The 21,420-nt window shown below is 39.1% G+C and overlaps 1 protein-coding gene across 1 annotated transcript in view; it reads right to left on the reverse strand.

Moving 5' to 3' along the window:
- The window catches only part of DENND5A (DENN domain containing 5A), a 68,202-nt gene that overhangs the window by 4,504 nt on the left and 42,278 nt on the right, over positions 1-21,420 (reverse strand). Inside the window, exons 9-19 of the mRNA XM_074586825.1 lie at positions 20,634-20,727; positions 17,452-17,583; positions 15,650-15,802; positions 12,285-12,369; positions 10,301-10,385; positions 9,151-9,279; positions 5,144-5,265; positions 3,126-3,271; positions 2,430-2,548; positions 1,060-1,241; positions 84-166 (exon numbers count right to left, since the gene is read on the reverse strand). Of these exons, the coding sequence (XP_074442926.1) occupies positions 84-166; positions 1,060-1,241; positions 2,430-2,548; positions 3,126-3,271; positions 5,144-5,265; positions 9,151-9,279; positions 10,301-10,385; positions 12,285-12,369; positions 15,650-15,802; positions 17,452-17,583; positions 20,634-20,727 (1,330 nt within the window). The remainder of the gene's footprint in view (positions 1-83; positions 167-1,059; positions 1,242-2,429; positions 2,549-3,125; positions 3,272-5,143; positions 5,266-9,150; positions 9,280-10,300; positions 10,386-12,284; positions 12,370-15,649; positions 15,803-17,451; positions 17,584-20,633; positions 20,728-21,420) is intronic.

Consider the following 21,420-nt stretch of genomic DNA (forward strand, 5'->3'; position numbering starts at 1 on the left):
AGTTATTTCCGTCATATATATTCTCCAATGCTTACTAATAGTTTTAAGACAGGAGTGCCACTACACAGACAACAACTCCTCACCTCCTTCTCTGGCTTGTGGAAATGCTTGACAATACCATTGACAGCTTCACCAATAGCTTCTTGTATCTGACCAGTATTTAACTCTGCAAAATACAAAAATACATCCAGTCACTCTGTAGCAACTTTAGAAATTGTACCTGTGCATGATGGATAAGGCATACCACCAAAAAAAAAAAAGGGGGGGGGGAAGGAAAGGGAAGGAGCCATGAACCAGTATAACCTATACTATTGGTGAAAAGGTGCTGGACTGTGGGTAATCGAAATCCAGTTCTACTTTTATTTACTGTGGAGAAGGTAGAAATGGAGATGGCTTGTTTTTATACCAAAGTTAACACTGTGGTGTTTCAACACAACAACAGGTGGAAAAGGTTTTTACATATTATGTGCATTTTCAGACCAGGGTCCAAAGCTAAGAAAAGGAGATGTATTTTGATTAGGACCACCAAATCTGGGCATCCTGGAAATACTTCCTGTGATAGTTCCACTGTAAATCCAAGCATGCTTGGGAGCAAAGTAACCACCTGATTTATCACGGATAAGACAATCCCAGAAAAGTGATCTCAATACAAAACTAAAGTCCATGAACAGAAAGCACTAGCAAGCTTTTTCATCCATGAAGACAGAGACAGGACAGCAAATTTCTACCTTCCTCCATAGCATTCATTCCACAGATGAAGGACAAGAATACAGAAAACACTACCAGGGTAGCAAAGCACTGGACCAGGAGTCCAGAGACATCTTCCTTCCATCCTTGTAGACTTTCAAAACCTGAATAGATAGAACAGGTTGCTCAGGATTGTAACTTGGAAGTTAGCTGGACTTTGAGCAGGGGGTTGCGCTAAGTGAGTTTTACAGGTCCTCTCCAAGCTACAGTTCTAAAATACAATAAAACCTACAGTTCTGTTTGCAAGCAGCACTCCTCAGGCGATGATGCAGAACAGTACAAGAGAAGAACAAGACATCCCCCACCACTCACTTGGCTTATTGTTTGGTGATATAGTGACAAATCTTCTGATCATGCTTGGTGACTGCTGCAAAGGAGGCGTTCGGCACTGTCGCTCATCAGCCTCAGTGTGGGAAGTGAGCAACTCTCCCACCAGGATCCTCTCTAAGCTGCCATCATCCATTCCTTTTCCAAGCCACCTTCCACAGGGAAACCTAAGAATATAAAGGAAATATTTGCATCAAGTCCTTCAACCCAGATTCAATTCCATGCCAAAGACTTTCAACTGCAGTTGCAAAAAACCCAAATTCTGCTAGTATAGTTATTAGAAATACTTCACTCATCTAGCAACAAATAAACAAAGTCTTGGGTTTGGCTTTTTCCAGCAGAGGGAGCAAAAGTAAAACAGCTTTTCAGTTCCAGTTTGTGCTAAATGTCACCCTAGATGATCTGCAAAGCAAACAGTGGCAGATTTTGCCTTGTCCTTGTCCTATGTGTAGCACATGATTTGACGACTACAGAGGAAGAAGAGGTAGAATGGGAAGACCCACTACACACTACAGATGGGTGGTGAAATACACCTATGCTTTCACTGAGTACATTACACAGCAGGCCAGCCACAAAATAAACACCCCGAACATACACTTAAATGCCAAAACACCAATACATCTATTGAAATTGGGATATTAAATCACACACTAGAAAGCACACGTGCTTACTTGCTCATTATCACTTGCTATGAATCAATGCTCACGTCAGTTTAATCGGCTTAACTGGAAAACTGAAGAGCATCCAAAAATAGGATCTGGTCTCCTCATTTAATTACTAACAAACTGGCATGGAGAACTGAGTGGATTTACCCACCAATGTGTCATCAACATGAGCCTGGCAGTTTGTTTAAGCAAAGGACAGAGCATCCAACTATGCTGCACCTCACACAAATTTAAGTCTCATTCCCTTACTTTCACTACGTAAATGGAGGTTTCTAACACTCATAAGCCCTTGTGTTCCAGCTTGTGTCCAAAGGTCCCTCTATAATATCTAAAGCACTCAGCCTTAATATAAAATATCACCCATATTTGGTAAGCAGCAAGCTCTAATCTGCTATTTCATCCCCAGGCTCAAACAGATTATTTTTAAGATGCACAACAGTCAACTCATCTTCTCCACCAATGTTGTGAGGCTAGACATGAGCATCTGCAAACTGAAAACTCCATTTAATTTTGTAAGAATCATGACTTGTTTAATGCCAGAAGCCAAATGACCTTTCTACACCTTCAGGTAGTGGCAACTGTAGACAGAGAGTCCCAGGAGATAAGACCTTTCTAATCAAACAAGCCCTATTGTGCCAGCTCCTGCAGAGATTCTACTTACCCAACATGAAATGTCTGGATGATACTTACTTGTAAGTATGCCCTGTTATTTCATTTCTGACCATAACATATTCCACTAGCCACTTGGCATACAGTCCCGAATTGTCATGTCCTATTTGCACTGTGGTCAGTTTTCCCAGGTTCTGGCACTGAAAATTAAACAAAGAGTTTGTCAGAGTAAACTGAAAGAGAACAGCATGTTGGAGGAGTAAACTATTAGAGAACATGCTCAGACAGGGAATCAGAAGTGTGGTTCTCCTCTTCTAACTGCATGATTGATTCTGGGCTATTTAGGGGTAGGTTGCTTTATTTGGTTTTGTTTGTTTGCTTTGTTTTGTTAAATACTATTTTGATCAGCAGAGAAAACATCAGCTGAACTAGATTTTTCAATTAAATTTTACCCAATGTGTGCACACACACAAAAATCAGAGCAGAATCAATTCTTTGTTTCCAATAGAAGAGGATATGACACTTTCCACCACTACAGTACAAAACTGTAATATAAAGACAGTCTTGTCCATCCTTGCACTAAAGATTTGTCAGTCACTTTGTTCTGCATGTCATTAGATACAGATTAAATTTGCTATGTGCAGGCACAGGAAGCATTTGCGACTAACCTCATAGACTAAAGAAATTAAACATATGTCAAGATGGTACAGCAAGGGGAGAACTTAAATTTGAACAAAGAGAACATCCAAAGCATGTTTTGTATCAAGCAATACAAACCTCAAAAGTCATTTCTAATACATTCCTGGGAATCTGCAGGACTGCTGTTTCACCCAGTTCTCCCGAGATACAGATCCAAGGATTGGCTGTAAACATCGAGCCACCAAGTTTCTTGCTAGGAACTATCAATATGTGGTATGGTATCACTGCAAACACAAGAAGAAATAACACTTCAAAAATGAATGATAATTATGTAACGTCTTTAACAAAGAGAGGGGGAAATGGTAAGTCATAAAATAATACTGCAGTACCATGAAATGTTAAAACAGCATCAAAACTGCTATTTAATCATGCTGACACTTGCACACTAAGCACTGATTGACAATCAGGAAGTGTACACATAGCAGTCATTAAGAAGCAGAGCAGATAGCAAGACTCTGTCAAATGAAACAAGAAAAATGGATGGAATAATGCCTTCATATGGGTACAATAATTTTTCATTTACCAGCCTCAAAACATGTCATGAAGAACTTGTCCCCAGCTTAAAGACAAGGAAGCAAAGACAGAATATTCAGGCATCCAGGACTATTTTGTAGCTCAGCTCCTAACTGCCTGCTTTTGTGTGTGCGTGTAAGCACACTACGCAACTAACACCAATTCCCATTCAATTACTAACGAAAGCCTTTGTTTGCAGGGCGTGCTTGCAGCAGCATTCACTACTGTGGCTGAACAAATTCAAGTGAAAATGCATTATAATGCTGCAAGTTTCTCTCTATCATGTTGCTTTTAGTTATGCTAACTGTAAGACTTCTTGATTTTAAAAAGAACAACTTTTTCCCCTCTAACTGGCACCACACACATGCTCAAATGCTTTCTGGTCCCCTGGTTTACAAGTGACCAATTCAACACAGTACCACCTGAGTTACAGCCCCTTTCTCTGAGTCAGGAGGCATGTGCTCCTGAGGAAATGCATATGCTTTTCAATCGCCTAGCATCGCATACACAGCCCCCTATTAACCAAACTTCTATAACAAAATCCAATTATCTGAACGGTCATTGTATTTCTTGGCGAAATGCCCTTCTTTTATAGTGCATAAATGGATTACAGTTCAGGCTTTTCAGCTGAGGCGTTTAATACATTTCTCCCTCAGTGTCTCCTCAGCTGTCAGTGCCCTCAAGAAAGCACTTGGTGGTTGGATTTTCTTAAAAGCTTGATGCTCATAGCATTTAAGAATGGATTAAAATGTTTCCCTTTTTATTTTCTGTGATGATAGTCTCAAAGTAAGTGACAATTTAACTGCATCCAGCAGACCAGATTTTAGCATCGTCCAGAACTTGCCCACAAGACCAAAACCTATTTTGCTTAGACGTCTGCTTGCTTTGTCTTTCATACACACAATATGGATCATAACGCACTATCAAGGGCAGCTCCTACCAGGGGGCCAGCGGGGTCCTTTCACACACCCCCAGCCCCAATTTTATAAGCCTTGCTAAAGTCTTTCCTTATTCTGCCTTATTAGTGAGGTCCTGGGGCAGCAGGTCCACAAATGCATGAGAACTCTGTAACACATTTAAGCATCAGCAACAACAGGTTAAAAGTTTCTCTAGGGCATCTTAAAAAAAATACAAAAACAAAAAAAAAAAAAACCACAACACACAAAACCAACACACAACAAAAAACTTCAATGGGCATTTCATTATTATCCCAGAGTCAGAGACAGGCATGCTGCAAAGTAGGCTGAGCATGAAAAGTTTTTTTGTTTTCTTTTTAATTCCTAGCATGTGTTATTCTTGTTCAGTACAATACACGCAGCCACCGCAAAATTTTCTGTTGAGAATTCTCCCCCAATTAAGAGGATTACAGCTGCCCATATTTTACCAAGTTAGAAACAAAAGCCTTTAGTGACACAGAGAGAGACACTACTGCCCACCTGAGAGGATCACAGAAATAGCGATACAGCATACACAGATGGATACCAAGAAGAAAGCAGAACAACTACATCGTGGCATGTTGCTCAGAGATGTTTAGAATTTTTGGTAAGGACTCAACCAGAGTTCCAGGGAAAGCAAATACTTACAGATTGTTGTGAAAACATTGGTAAAGCAAAAGTAATCAACAGCATTGAATGACAGGAGATGATATAAGAATTGCTCTTTCTCATCATCACAGCGGAGGAATGCATAACGCTTGTAGAGTTTTCTGACAAAGCAAAACAAATAATCTGTCATAGTAACAAGACGCTTTCAGTGAAATGTTTTCTATTATGCATATATATTAGGTAAACTACGTAGAATGTGCAAGCGATTACAAATGACAAGTGATACTGGTACAGCCAACAGGATTTAATGTGCCAAGATATGTCAACACTCTGCAAGTCTGAAGTTTCCCAAGTGCATCAATCCAATACTTCACACCATTTTCCAACCCTTGAAAGCAAGGTTTAGGGTGGTTTAAGGGTCCTCTCCCACCCAAAACCACCCCAAAAGATGGAAAAAGGACTTTTGTATTTTCTTGGTAAAAATCCTCTGACTTCTTTTGGCCATGTAAAATGACAGAAATGAAGTAAAGAGAGTTCTCATAAGTGACTTCTGAGCAGATGGTGCCGTGGGAGAGTCCTCCAGCACACAATGTAAGAGAGCTAGAAGACTCTCTTTCAAGGACACTAGGGCAAACACTGGGGATATCTGCTTGTATTAGGTTATAAGTGATAACCCAGGGTCTACAACATCCCACGCGTTAAGCTAGGGAATAGCTTCAGTATTGACTGTACACAGCTCCTGACATAATCAAAATCATAAATATGGCAAAGGTGGGCTAAAGTCCTACTGTTCCCTTTTACTGGGTTGCAAACTCTTTGCTAGAACTGCAACACTGCACAGAACTGCAATTTCTTTTAAGTGGAAATATCAAAAGATGTAGTTCAGTAGCCTTCTCTCACTAATGGAGACACTAATGCCTATGCAGAAGAATGCACTGTAAAGAGAAACAATCCTATACACTTATTGAAAAACACATTAGAGAATTTAACACTGCAAGACATGCAACTAAGAAACCTTGAAAAGAATTTACAACCTCAACCTTTTCAAGTGCAAGGAACGGTGACAAGAGATAGGAAAATACTCTTAAAGTTACTCACTTGTACATAGCAATCAACACAATTTCTGTTAATTATGCAATCAATAAATAATTCCAGTGTTGGTGAATAATCATAAAGAAAGACCATGCCAAGATGCATCAAAATCCAACTGACAACAGGGGAATATTTACAACATCATGAATGCACAAGCTGGGCGTTAGAAATGCTGACACGGCTATGGATAGCTTGCTCCTGCCAGGAGGGCATCCCGACAATTCCCCTCAATTTCAGATATCAATTACAAAAAAGTGAGCAAGTGACTCACAAGCCAGAGATTTGCAAAACAAATCAATGATGATTAGCACACACACATTCTCACTTACATAACAAACATAACACTAGAGACCAACAGGAAACGTTCAATGGAACTAAAGACACCGAGCCTTAAATCAACATAACCTGCCTGTAGCCACAAGAGTAGCAAACCCACAAAGGTCTCATAGGTGTCTGTGTCCATCTTTCATTTGAACAATCTGAACCACATGTTTAGGCAGCCTGTCCACAAGGGTATGTGCTGTCCTGCCTTTTCCAAGTGTGAGATTTCTCAGTTTACTTGAACACATAAAGGTCTCAGGGGAATGAAGCTATGCGATTTCCTGTTCCCTAACTCTAGTGCTTTTGCAGACTAGAAAGAAACTGAACATTTCAGTTTTCTTATTTTTTTAGCAAATGCAAAGTGAAGATAATGGGTTAATTAAAATATCTAACAGTTGCTTCAAAAAACAACACACAATTGTGTTAACTGTAAAATGGCAGAAGGGGCACAATTGCTTCTAGTACCTCACTGAACTTGGCACTGCTTCTGCTAAAAAAACCAAACAGTGCACACTTTAAATCCATGCTGCCTAGAACACCTTTCTTTAAGTAGGCTATCTAAATATGCAGCACAAAGCACACAAGATTACAAAGAACTTATGTCACTCCTATGCAAGTTGCTCCTTTGCTTGTCACTTTAATTTTAAACATATTTTTGCTGCTGTCTCACTCTGTTCTAGAGAATCCGAATCTGTCTGATAGACAAACAGTGCATTGGCCAGTGTTAAGAGAGTTGGGGTTTGGGGGCTTTTTTCCCCTCTTTTTGCGGGGGGAGGGCTGGGCAGTGGAGTGTGGTGGTATGTGGAAAGTCCTTTCCTAGCACTTGTTCTGCATGGGACAAGCACTGCTAAATTTAACCTGATCTGGACCGATGACTTCACTGGAAAGGCCTAACCTTAATTTAAAGATACAGGTAGATTTATTAGCTGTCCTCACTCTGCCCTTCAGCTTTTCCTTGCTCACTGTTGGAAGGCCGCAGCTTCATCAGAAAGTCCAATATAATTCAATACAAGGCAAATCTCAAATAATTAGCAGTCAGGATTCAGGGGAAATGGGGGAGGGAAGACATTTCTTGGAAGGTAGTGTGAGTGGGAGGAGAGGAAGGAAGAAAAGACAGCATAGGTTAAGCTGTCTCCAGAAAGAAGTCTTCAATTAAAGCTAATGATAATTACTAGGGCCCACACAAGAGAACCTTTAATTTCCACAGAGTAAACAGTATATTCAACCTTATCAGCAACAGAATTTTTTTCTTCTGCACAGGTCACGCTAAATAAACCTCAAATTGTTACTTCTAAAACAATCAGTATTAAATATGGCCTGTACTCTGATTTGTGCAACTATTTACAAAAGAATTGTTTATGTTTACAAAGATAGTATAATATACACGTGCTCTGGACATCACCAAGTAAATAGATCCTTGTGCTGAGCATTTCTCCTTTTGCCCTTCAAGACGTGTACTTGTAAGAAGCACTACCACAGAGTACTCTTGACAGAGTTTAAGCCAGCGGTATTTGCAGCTCTCTCCAGGTTCAAGTCTTTAGTTTTTACTCACATCCCTCTCCCCCCCCATACTTTATATACTTCTCCCATTTTCTTCCTAAAATCCAATTACTCTTTAGATATTGTTTTGCGTCTCAATGGTTGGGTCTTTTCATAATTTTTTTATGACTTCATATACAATGAATTGAAAGTCACATATTTTGAAATGTTTAGGATAAGTAATAAAACCAAAAAAGGTATCATAATAGCAGATATTTCACTATTACAAAAGCAATTCACCTTATGTTCTTAAGGAGGCTACAAATGCAAAACCTTTACTGTGTAGGAGAGGACAACTAAAGCTGAGACACTGTCAGTTTGATCTAGAGATGCGGACAATCATGCTCTAAAAGATGTAAACAGAAGATTTCAAAAGATTACCAGACCTTGAGCTTATTGCCCCAAAATGAGATGCAAGAACTGATCATCACAGCCTTCCTAGTCACCTTCAAGGTACCGCATGTACACCCTTTATCTGCTCTCTTAAACCACACCAGAAGTTGATATCTACATCATTTTACATGGCACTGAAAGAATTCACAAGAATGTCCCAGATTTGGCAACAGAGGTGAGAAGCTAAGGAACACCCACTTTGAGTCACACTAACGTGAACCACAGAAGCACATCTGGATGTGACTTTACGCTCCTCATATCATGACAGAACTGCGTACATGGACCTAAGCTGCACTTTGTCGTTCATTGCCAAAACGCACAAATAATCCAAGGAAACCAAATATCCCACAGTTACAGAAAGGGGGCCAAGATAAAAAGTTTGACTCAGCAAAGTAGTGGCATTTGGACTTATGCCCCGTTTCATTTAGTCTCTAGTAATTTTTGAAGATTTCCGTTTCACCTCAAAGTCGGAGACAGTCTACACTGACAGAACCGATTTTGTATCTGAAGAACCGCAACATTGAATCACAATTCCCAAATAGCTCATACACAGGTACATAGACACACTTGGAAGGATCGTTTCTTCCATTAATTTTGCACAGTGCTAAGCAGATGGAAGAATAGGCACTTCTGGGTTTTTGAAGTCAAACAACTAAACAGGCTTAATTTTCAAAAGCTTTGCCCAAGATAAACCATCTTACTTTGTGAGTTCGTGATCCGAAAGCAGCTGTTTTAGATGCCTAGAGAGCAACTTCTTTTCCATAGAGAGACGAACCCAGGCTCTGGCCTTGCCAACATCTGTTTTGATCTCACTGATGTTCTGGATATGCCTGAAAAGGGGGAGGGGGGGAAAAAAAAAAAAAAAAAAAAAAAAGACCCTGCTCAGTATTTTCAAAGTGTGACAGTTCTTTTGAACCAAGCTAAGCTGAAGAAGGAATTTTGCTAATAAAGTAAAATATCAGGCAAACTACTGGAAAGAGGCACAACGACCTTAATATTCAGCAGTATTGAAATTCCTTGCATATCTAGCTGAAAGAGTAAGAGCTTGAAACGGAAATATCTGCAATGCAGTGCCCTATTTACTAAATTCTAAACCAGGCCCATTGCCTCACATGATTTAAGAATCATTCTGGACCTTATCACTGCAATATTTATGGCTGAGCGCTTTGGAAAATTAAACACTGTCTTTGCATGCTCAGTAGTAGCTTTTCTTGCATACAAGACACAAATGATACATTTTTAAAGGACAAGCATGTCCCTTGAAAATACTAAGTTCACTCCTCCTCACTGAAAAAAATTAGATGTTGGTAAGGTAAAAGGAGAAAAGAAAAATCCTTTCAAAATAATTTAGAAGTTCTGCATATTGTTTTTGATGTGCTAAAAAGAGGGCACTGAGCAGAAGTTAGTTTTATTCACACTACAGTACTCAATGTTAAATAAACCCATCCTTCAGATCAAACAAGTTCTTTAAACTGCCGCCTTCACTGTGAAGCAAGAATGAGCTCAGAGCTACAAAACTAACTTGGCAATGACTGGGAAAATACATACGCTACACTCGTATCTCTGTGGAAATAAAATACAGAATACTTACAAAAAGATGAAAACCACGTCGGGGAATTTCTATAAGCTAGTAGCTGTGACAATATAAAACCTGCTCAGTAAGAAACATTTCCGTAAAGGTCGATGAAAAAGTTGCACTATGTACTTTAAAACAGTTCAGCACGTTCCTTCCCCACATCCTCCTCCTGATGTATAAAACACAGACTTTTCTGTATGGTATACATTACACACAGAAAACAAATATGCAAATCTCATGGGTTTTCTGTGTTGGTTTTAATAGTTTAAATTCACCTCATATCCTGGATGAGAGAGATTCTAAGAGGTGACATGGCTGGACTGGTATCAGACTTCCTCCTTTCTGAATCAAGAAGTATTCCTAGATTCAGAAGAACAGAATTTCGTGTTAGTAGAAATTCATCTAAAGATTTAAAAATCAATATAAAAAACAAGGTGAATTAACATAAACTTGCACTTTTGCGCTATTGGTGACTCGCTGCTTTGTGAAGATTTGTGGCATATCTCCACTTCAAGTGACATGAAAATCTAATATGCTACATAGATGGTTATGCAGATCAGCACACACTGAGCATTAACACATTAATGAGCTTAGAGTCAACCGAAATTGCTATGACATCAAATGGCTTAAGACATATACTAATCAAGTATTATTTTCTAAAGACTACCCTATTTTCTTTCTACGTAGTAAAACTGACTGGCATTGTTGACACCAGAAAACAGTGTTCAACATGTTTTACTCAGTACACCACACGCCATATGCTTAACTAATCTATCACTTTGCAGACTCCTGTAACTCCACTACTTTTTAAAATTGCACATTTGGGGTTTTTTAAGCAATATTATTACTCTTATCTTTCAAATTCCACTGTAGAATCAGGTTGTATGTTAAATATAGTCCCTGCCCTCAATACCAAGTTCGAAAGCACAAAACTAATTATAACTTCAGTCTGATATGCAGAAACACTACGGACCAAGTGGCATTTAGGAGACCTTAATGCTTTCTAAATCTTTATTTTTTATTGCTTACAGGACCTCGTCCGTGTTAGTAATGCTCAGCTCTTTGCCTATAGCAACTTTAAAACAAAACAAAACAAAAAACCCCAAAAGGCACCCACCGCCTCCTCCAACCCCATTGTTCTCTGCAAAGTTATACACTATGCCCCTATTTGACACAAGAAGCAGTGTTAAAAAAATTACATTAGCAACCTTAGAAACATATTATCAGTAGATCTAATGTGCAATATTACTTTTACTACAACACTTGGTATAAAAAATTAAAATACGTTTCAATGTTTGTTGTATTTTTTTATATGTCTTTTCCTTTTAAACAGTAAGCCTACTGTTCAGTTGTTTTTCAAGAGAGAATGTAAAACTTCAGGATGTACAGCACAATTTTATATGAATCATAGGATCATAGATTTGCCTAGGTTGGAAGGGACCTTTCAGATCATCTAGTCCAACCATCAACTTAACTCTGACAAAAACCCTCACTAAACCATATCCCTAATGGTTTCCCTAATATCTACCCATCTTTTAAATACCCCCAGGGATGGTGACTCAACCATTCCCCTGGGCAGCCTGTTCCAATGCTTAATAACCCTTTCAGTGTAAAAATGTTTCCTAATATCCAGTCTAAACCTCCCCTGGTGCAACTTGAGCCCGTTACTTGGGAGAAGAGACCGACCCCCACCTCTCTCCGACCTCCTTTCAGGTAGTTGTAGAGAGCGAGAAGGTCTCCCCTCAGCCTCCCCCAGGCTAAACAACCCCAGCTCCCTCAGCCGCTCCTCATAAAACTTGTTTCTCCAGACCCTTCACCAGCTTCGTTGCCCTTCTCTGGACCCGCTCCAGTGCCTTAATGTCTTTTTTGTCTTTGCTTACACTTGTTTTCCACCCCCATCCATAACATAACATGCTTTGCCAGTCAGGCAGTGACTGTGTGTCATATGGAGGATGGTATATGGGAGCAATCCATTTTTAAGTTTATCTTTGAAATATCAGATACTTCTGGTATCTGACTACTGCAGTAGTCAGATACCAGACCGAAACAAGTGGACCCAATCCAAACAAGTTTATTTTCCACAAAATATACTGAGACAATACACCAGGTCCACATTAATTCTGTAGGGGATACAATACTTGATTCAGTCATATTGAGTGAAGGATATATCCAAGGAAACAACCTCTGCGTGATGCAAATCTGCAAATAGCTCTTACTCATAGTTTTTTATCACCTTCTTCCAGCAGAAGCCGATCTTACCTGAGGTACTGAAGCTGCCTGATGTAGTTTTTCTCTGTCTGTTTTCTAAGTAGTGTAACAGATGAGACCACAAAGCAGATTTTCCCTAAAAGTAAAAATAATATTAATTAAAGAAATCACTATCAGCTGAATAAAATAAAAAAAAGTTTAAATCATCATTGAAAGTATCAGCCATAACAAAACCTTTCTTTAAATGTGTCTCTCCCTATGAAGCGTTGGTAAAAAACAAAAACGAGACACAAGTTGGAGGTGCTCAGGAGCTGTAAAGAGGTTGAGAAAGAAAAGCAAGAGTCGAACTGCTGAGATCTAATGATTCTGGTAACAGGAAAAAGTCAATTGAACTTCATTCCTCGTAGTTCATTAACCTGACAAGAAAACATTGCAAAACACTATCTGCCAGCAGGGTTTTAAGTCTGCGGCTGAGGCTGTAACCCGTACCATGTGGCTTTCCCTCCCTGCCTCTCCAGCAGTGAGATGACAAGCGTTACAGAGCCAGCCTGAGTAAACCATCTTATACCTGCATGGCTTACCATGGGATGGCAGAATGGGATGGTAATTCGGGGATACAGGTGCACGCTGCCAATTTTCAGAACCTCAAAAGATCCCCCTTAATTTCATCAAGGAAAGGACTTGGATAATCACAAACACATTAAGAAAAGACAACACAGAATGCAAGCAGGACAATGAAAGCTTATCAGCAAGAATACTCCAGTTCTACACAATATAAAACCAATTTAAAATAAGGGATGTAGTACTTAGGCCAAGATAAATCCATTAAGTGATGTTTAAAAGTGCACCTTGCTCATTATGTTCCTTTCTTAAACCTCTGGTGGCTTAAAGCAGAGTGTGAGGAAATCTTTTGCTGGCAAACTAAAAAGATTCTTGGATTCATCCTAAAATACTCTGCATGACAAATCAAAAGCTTGCAAAGCCACAGAAAGACAGCAGTAATTGAACAGGGACTCTCCAGCACATTAATTGGAAGTACTTACAGAGGAAATTAATTAGTATTACTTATGATCTTCCTAATTTATTATATTAACTTGAAATCCCAGTAAAGATTTAGCAATTCTGCGTTTCAGAAAAGCAGTTACATTATAAAGCCGTATTTTTATTTACGGCTTTGTGCAGAAAGAAACCATGACTGTAAAGCAACAGTTGTCAATTTAGCACTATAAATGTCATCTAAAATCATGTAAGTGCCTTCCTGGAGGTGCAGTCATTATGCTTCAACTCTGAAACATTTTAAATTTTTTTAAGCTTTCTTAAAAAACCAAATCTCTAAACACTTCAATCCTAAAGTTCGCTACCATTGACATAAAAGGCTAATGACCATCAGGGATTATTCCAGAAGTGGCACGCCTCCACAAGATAAAGCCTAGAGTGTCTATAACATCTGTGTTAAGAGAAATGTATTAAAAATATGCATTCAGTGGTGAAGGTATAAAAAAAAAAAATCCAGAGACGCTCAATGCCTCATGTCTGTACCTGACAGATCCAAAATTGAAATCCAGAAAGCCAAAATTGCAAGTCTTATAAAAAACATAAAAAGAAAGCATGAAAAATATCAACCAGGGAACAGTTACATCCAAAATGGCATTTCTCTCAATAAACACACACATACACACACAGTCTAGCGTTCAGCAACTAACTGCCATGGCAAGGAGAACCACAACAGATCGCATAAAGCAGCAAACAAAGGAACCTGCAGCAAATAGATGCCAACAATCATGGTGAATGTAAGAACTCATGCAGTATATATCTGCCCGCTTCCTTTACCACCATGTTACTCTCCTTTAACTTCAACAAATAGCAATGATGATGCAAGCTGTAGGGAAAGGAGAACAGCCTAAGGATAGCAGTGGGACAGAGAAAGGGCAAGGGAATAACCAAGGCTTTCTGAAAGTTCAGACTACTTCAGTCATTAGACCCTACATCTGACAACTCTCCTGCATTGCTCTGGGCAAAGGAAGGTGTGGATTCACTTTGCACGTGGAAGAATCAGTAGGTAGCTAACATAGGATTATCAGGGTTCATCAGCAGGGAAGAGGTAAAAGCAGGGATTGGTGGAAGGAAAGCCATCCTCATTACTATGGTCAATTGAGAAAGAAAAGTCTTCCTTGGCTCATTATTGAAAAATAAAATAAAATCGATGTACAAAACAGCAGGCTTTTGCATATTTAATAAAGGCCAGAGCACACAGAGAATTAGTGGTCTGTTGTTTGTGTTTGTTTTTTGTTTGTTTCTTTTTTTTTTAAACTGTAGATCATAATATGATATGCACTGCACTTCCTCCATGAGGCCTCTATTATATTCTACCACTCTGTTTATTCCACCATTCAGCACTGTTTGCCAACATCTGCAATCAATCCAAAGCATTAACCTTATGTAGGGTTGGCCGTCTGGTGGTCTGAAAGGCCCAAATCTGAGTTGAAGCAGAGTATACTGATGCTCTGTCTTCTAAGACGAAAGCAGTACAGCTTCTATCCTAAGTGATATACAAGAGGGAAGGGAGAGAATCACATGATAAATCTTCACATAGAGAACTGCTACATACTTTGAAGGAGAGCAGATTTAAACACTGGCGCTTGGGTGCTGGGAACAGAGATAATGAATTACAGTTGCCTGGATTATATACATTTATTCAGCACATTCTTTTAAAAAAAAAAAAGTTATCATCCCCACTGTCCTTGCTATTCCTATATACAAAGGAGGAAGAAGGTAGGAAGGCCCTCCAAAATCCATCTAGACCCACAAGCAACTCCAAAGAGTTGGCAAACAACTATTAATTTCATACAAAAAGCAACACCTCTAACTTGTGAGCTTGTAAGTGTCACTTAACTATCTCTACACCATTCAGAAAGAGCCAAATAGCAAGGGTTTTACTCTTAAAAACTAAATTATCCTTCACAAAAACAATTCCCCATACCATATCCCGTTGACCGCACCTTTAGCATATGCTGCCTGATAGTCTATGCGACTCCAGTAACAAAAAACTGAGAATACAGAAAGTTTTATTTGTAGTAATTTACTACAATGTACTATTTAATAGTAAATAATATTTACTATTAAAAAAACCACGAAAAACCACAAAACAAGACAAACAAAACCCAAACAGGTTAAATAGATAGAAAGTCTTCCAAGAAGTCATCGGTGGGACACATCTACACATGCATTTGCATGACCCCAGAGTAAAGTGGAGACAGATAAGGGGGCAGTAACTGACACAAAAAAGACTGGGGGGACACAAGTATTTAACACATCTATATACACACACAACAGGTATCCTCTGAAAGCAGAGAGAGGAAGAGCATAACACGACTTTAGGAAAGTACACTGCAACACACAGGAATATTTGTTCTCACCTGTTTGACCTGCAGACCGTGGCTCCATATCCTTTCTAAGAGGTCACACAGACTGGCTATCAGGGTATTCTCTTCTACACCTGTGATATTCACTTCACCATGACCTAGCTCCACAGCTTCTCGACCCATTTTTTCAACCAACATTCTCTTGGTCTCAAAAAGGACAAGGCAAAAGAGAGTTAATTCCTTCTGCAGGAACTTCCAAGATCACTTAACGCTTTTTAAAACAACCAACAAGGAAGCAAACAATAGCAAAGATTTGTCAGAATAACTGGGTGTATGGGGTATTTCTGAAGCTAGTGCAGGACTGTGTTTCTTTTATCCCTGTTTTTCAAGCCATAGCAGCACCAGTGTTGATCACTTTAGAGCCTCTTCCGTCTTTCTCACAAGGAGCTTGCAAATGGGCACATAAAACTCCACCGAGTAACCCCAACAAAGGGAACAGCAAGTCACACATCGACAAGGTAGAAAGTCAAGCGACAAGGCCCTGCCAGGCAGGCTCGATGTTTCTGAAGCCTAGTGAGTGCTGGACTGGGGGCAGTACGCTATGTCCACCTCCTCCCAGTGGAGACGAATGTGCACAACTGCTTCCAAGTAGCAGGAGGATATGTCATTCCTGTGAGACCCTGTTCTGTCAGGAGGGCATTTGCTTTCAAACCAAATCCATTCCGGAGTGCATCTCCTGAGTTTCCCAATGAGCCACATTCTCCTAAATCATGCACAATTTCATATTGGTCAACAAAGCTCTCGCCAGCTCTTAAAAGTACAGTCTCCCAGTCACAATATATTCATCGTATAGCTACCTGGAGGGAAAAATGACTAGGGAATCACTTCTGCTCATCTCGTACACGTTTTTTCATCTTGCTGTTCTAGAGTAGCTCTCAAATGAGTAATACTCCCTTAGACACCTATGCACAGTCTTAGTTGAGACAAAGAACTCCAAGTTAGTCTCTAGCTTCTCCTCCTCACCTACCCTGGCACTTTCTCTCTGTGCTAACAGCAAGCTCACTACATTCACTAGAGATGCATACCCACAGTGAAAGAGTCAAGTCTATCTCTGAGGATTTTCACCATCGTATGTCTCTATTAAGTGAAAGGAATTATTCGGACAGTTTCAAACATGCAGAAAACAAATGTGAAATCAGAAGTAGATGCATGTACTAAACACAGTTTTACGAAGAGTTGTATGAAATTGCTTTATTACCTCCACTGACTTAAGGCAAGAACGTGTCTATTTGATAATGATTCTCTTTACTGTGTTACTATAAACATTAACATTTAATTCAGATAAATATATTGTCAAATCTATACTGGTGAAGCATGTCTACAAACTAATGCCAAGTATCTTTAAGTGCTTGAAAACATACGTTTCAGAAGTTTGTTAACCCACTTCCTTTAGTTATGATAAAAGCTCCTGCATTTTCACCACAACCCCTGCTTTTGGAATATTGACTCTTGTTGAAATAGTATAGTCTCCCAGTGATAACTGAAATATGCTATAATAGACATGGGCAGCAGGATGACAAAGACCCATCAGAATATTCAATCTCTTTCTGTTATTTTACATTCTCTATCATAAATCGGCTTAATAAAGTTTCCACTCTCTGCAGAATTTCTAAGTTATCTCTTCATGAATTTCTTGCTACCATGCAAAAATCTTTATACGAATGCCATGCTAAAGTCTTTACAGGGATAAAGCAGAAACAGATGGCAGAAGAGGGGGGTTCAAACAGATTGGCCACAAAATGGTCCATAAAGGATGGATATGAGGTGCAAGAGAGCAGAATTATTCTCTATATTACCTTATTTCGGCATTCCTTCAGCAAGCCTTCTACAAACTTCCAGTTTGTTTGTGCAATTACCGATGGAGAGAGGTTAGACAGTTTGGGCTGCCGAATAGTGCTGCCCAGATTCCTGGCTTCTTGGATATACTTCTGTATCGGGGTAGAAAATTGACAAACACAGATAGAAGTACAAGTGAGACTACTTTGCCAAGAGAAAAGGGTAAACTTGTCTTTATAACCCATCCCTGTGCAATAAGGGGGAAAGGATCACATCTTCTCTCAGAAAAGGCCCCTTTTTATATCCAGCATTATATTGGGCTGAGATATTTAAGGCACTATTTCTCTGGAGGTCAAATCTCCATTTACATTTTCTATCTAGTATTAGAACATACATTGCAGAATAACAAAAACACAATACAAACTGTCAAGGATATTTAGATGCATAGAGATTCAATTACTCTCTCCACCACTAGGAATTGTTATTTTTTCATAAAAATGAAAATTTGTAATAATTATCCAGATGAAGACTATTCAAATGGCAGACTGGTCAGTACGTTGACAACACGTGAGATCTGTGCTATGCATTCCTGCAGATCTCCTGTTTCTCACCCACCCTCCCAGCCTTTCAATGCAAAATGCTACTAACAGCTCTCAGCTGTGAACCATCTGCATTTTTTGAGCAGAATCTTTTCCTGAACTCACTATGCTTCAAAGAGCTTTTCTGCTCCTCTTACCGCCATCAAGGAGTTGCCATTGTTTTCACCTCAGAGACAAGAATAATACAACAAGTGTTTTGAAAGACAGGTGATAGATTGGTTGGGGCACAGCCAACTGCAAATAAGTGATAAAGTCCTCTACAGGCACTGACAGAATACTCAGGATTAGTAAATATTTCAGATTAATAGGTAACTTCTCTAGCTTACACTGATATAATGACTGACTGAAAAGTCAGTGAATAGACAGATTTGTCAAACATGATATGATCTTTGAGAAGAGGGAAAACCACACCTTCTCCATCATGCATTAAAGAGCTATGATACATACACTTAATTATGCATCTTTATCCAGAACTACGATTACAGTCATATTGTGCATTGGACATACCAGATAACGGTCTGACACAGATTTTATAGAGGGCACGAAGGGCCAATCATGCTGGTCCCAGTCTAAACATAACTGCAACTGAAGCTCTGACATGGAAAAATCCAGGTGCTGGCAGGATAAGTTGGTAGCAAAAAGCCAAGGAGACCAGGTAAAGTGAAAGTGGTAAGCACATATGAAGTAATAAAAGCAAGCATGCAAAACAGAAAAGGAAAAGGGTGAAGACATAACATAATGCAGAACTCCCAAGCATTCAACATAAAAATAAATTAATAACTAATGAAGCTGAAAGGAAAAAAGAAAAGATGGTGTTTATTGTATTGGTGTAAACTCTGCCCTCCACTGGGCACAAATATTTGTAAGTTAAAAGCCACTAACTCTCAATTCCACACATTTTTGTTGGCTGTCCTAAAGCTTCACTTTGTCTAAAAGTCTCAACATTGCACTTTGAAACCACTGCCTCCTGCTTGGCCCAATCCCTAGTGTTCATCTCAGAAGGAACTCCCTCCCCATTCTTTCTGGTTCACTGGGAGAGGGGGTCAATGTCCAATCACTGTCATGTCATCAACAAGGTATGGCATAAAAGCCTACAACACCAGCACAGAATAACCTGGCAGTTGGTACCCTCACCAGACCATGTATTTGTAATTTTTATTCCTCAGAAGTTATTTGCCTCATGTGACAGAGTAGCTCCTACAGGATAATCAACATGTGAAGAGTCAGTTAAAAAAAACAAAACCAAAAAACCCCCAGACACTAGAAGTAGATTTTTGCCTTTTACCCAACTGAAATCATAAAACATCGTAACAGCTAAACATCATAACTGTTAAAAGCAACAGTGAGGCTATAAATCAACTACTCTTCACTTCTGTTACTTCTAAGTAAAAAGTACTTCAGAGTTATCTGAGCATATGGAACATGTCAAAGCCAGAAACTACTCGCAGCTTTTTTTTTTTTATTATGCAGACATTCTTCTATTACATGGTTATGAATGACATAGATGACACTACACTTCAACAAAATTTTAACAAACCAGTAAGAAAATTCTGGAAATGAGTACACTGGAATGGCAATTAAACTCATCACTACCACAAAAGAATGAACTGGACAGACAAAAATACTTGATTTTGACAACACCATCCTTACAGACACGAGACTACTTTAGAATTCCAAGTGAAGCTTTTCTGAAAATATTTAACAAGGCAAGAGAATATTGTCTTAACGAACAACATATATTTAAACGAAACTAGAGCTCTGAGGTTAGTAAACAAAAAAAAAATTCTGATATTTTAAACCAGATTATTCTTGGAATCACCTGTAAATGACACCCGGTGTAAGAGTTTGCAGTCTGTATCATATGAATCATAAACTGTACTGTAATTAGTTCACATCACCCAGATCTTTCAAAATGCCTTCACCACAAAGAACAACTGTGTCAGCTGTAGAAGCACTGATGAGAAAAGTTATCAGATCAGAAGGTGGGTAAATCAGCATCAGACTGTGCTGTGTAAAAACAGGTAGACACAAATTTGACAGTGTGGGTGGGGTTCACAATCCCACCTTACCATGAGGTTGTGTGTCAGTTTCCCACCTTAAGACTTCTTTTATGGTCTACAGAAGAAAAACAGGCAACACCAAGAGGCAATGCTTCTGATTTTAGGATGAAATTAATCACTCTCTGGAGGTGGTTATCTTTCCTCCATCAGCAGAAGCATAGGGTGATGAAGTCAATTAGAGACTGGAAATACATGGCTAAAACTGTTAAAATTAATTCCTCCCTTCCCCCACCTTTCTCCCCCCCCGCCTTTTTTTTTTTATTTAACTTTAAAGCAAGTGATGACATTTTCAGGGAACTCTCCTATACATAGGATGAAATAATTTTGTCTTGAGAGGGGATAAAAATGGCATAACTTTTAGAATAAGCAAGCTAAGTATTTTTGATCTCCTAAGGACCAGGAACTTCATTCGTGTTAAATACAAATAAGAGAGCAGAGATGGACTGCAAGTAACTGTCTGGACATTTCATAAAGGTTACAGAGCATTACTCAGGGAATCAGAAAAAAAAAATAATCAGATCTCTATAGTTGAACAGTTTTCACCTCTCTCTGATCGTTGTCAAGACGCAAGTGCTCTGTGTGTTGCTTCTGTCTGTCCTTTCGCCTCCACTGTGCAGGAGCATTTCTCTTTGTCCACCTACAGATAGAGGAATATTATTAAGCAAATGTCAAGAGTTGGGTGAAGGGGAGCAGCAATGGGGGAAATAAGTTTCTATCTTATTGTATATTGAACACATCGGCATCAATTACATCAGATAAAGTGCAGCTGCAAATACACACAAAGAATTTCTGTAGAAGAATGCAACACTGGGCAACCAAAAGATTTCAGAAAATTAGGTTACATACACTTGCTTTTTATTTTTCCATTCTTTTATGATATCCAGGTACAATTTACACCGTCTCCCTCTTCCTTCAAAGCTTTTATAAGAAGATATTCTAAAATGTTTGCTAGCTCTTAACTGAGATCCAATAAGGAGATCTGCTTTTATATTGACAGTAATTGTGAGTAACTCAGAGTATAACAACTATAACCTCAAACATAATAGGGCTTTCTTAAAGTCAATTGGCTTCTGGAAGTCGAAGAGAAGAGAAGAGAAGAGAAGAGAAGAGAAGAGAAGAGAAGAGAAGAGAAGAGAAGAGAAGAGAAGAGAAGAGAAGAGAAGAGAAGAGAAGAGAAGAGAAGAGAAGAGAAGAGAAGAGAAGAAGAAGAGAAGAGAAGAGAAGAGAAGAGAAGAGAAGAGAAGAGAAGAGAAGAGAAGAGAAGAGAAGAGAAGAGAAGAGAGAGAGAGAAGAGAAGAGAAGAGAAGAGAAGAGAAGAGAAGAAGAGAAG

The sequence above is a fragment of the Larus michahellis genome, chromosome 4, assembly GCF_964199755.1.
Source record: "Larus michahellis chromosome 4, bLarMic1.1, whole genome shotgun sequence".
Taxonomy (NCBI): domain Eukaryota; kingdom Metazoa; phylum Chordata; class Aves; order Charadriiformes; family Laridae; genus Larus; species Larus michahellis.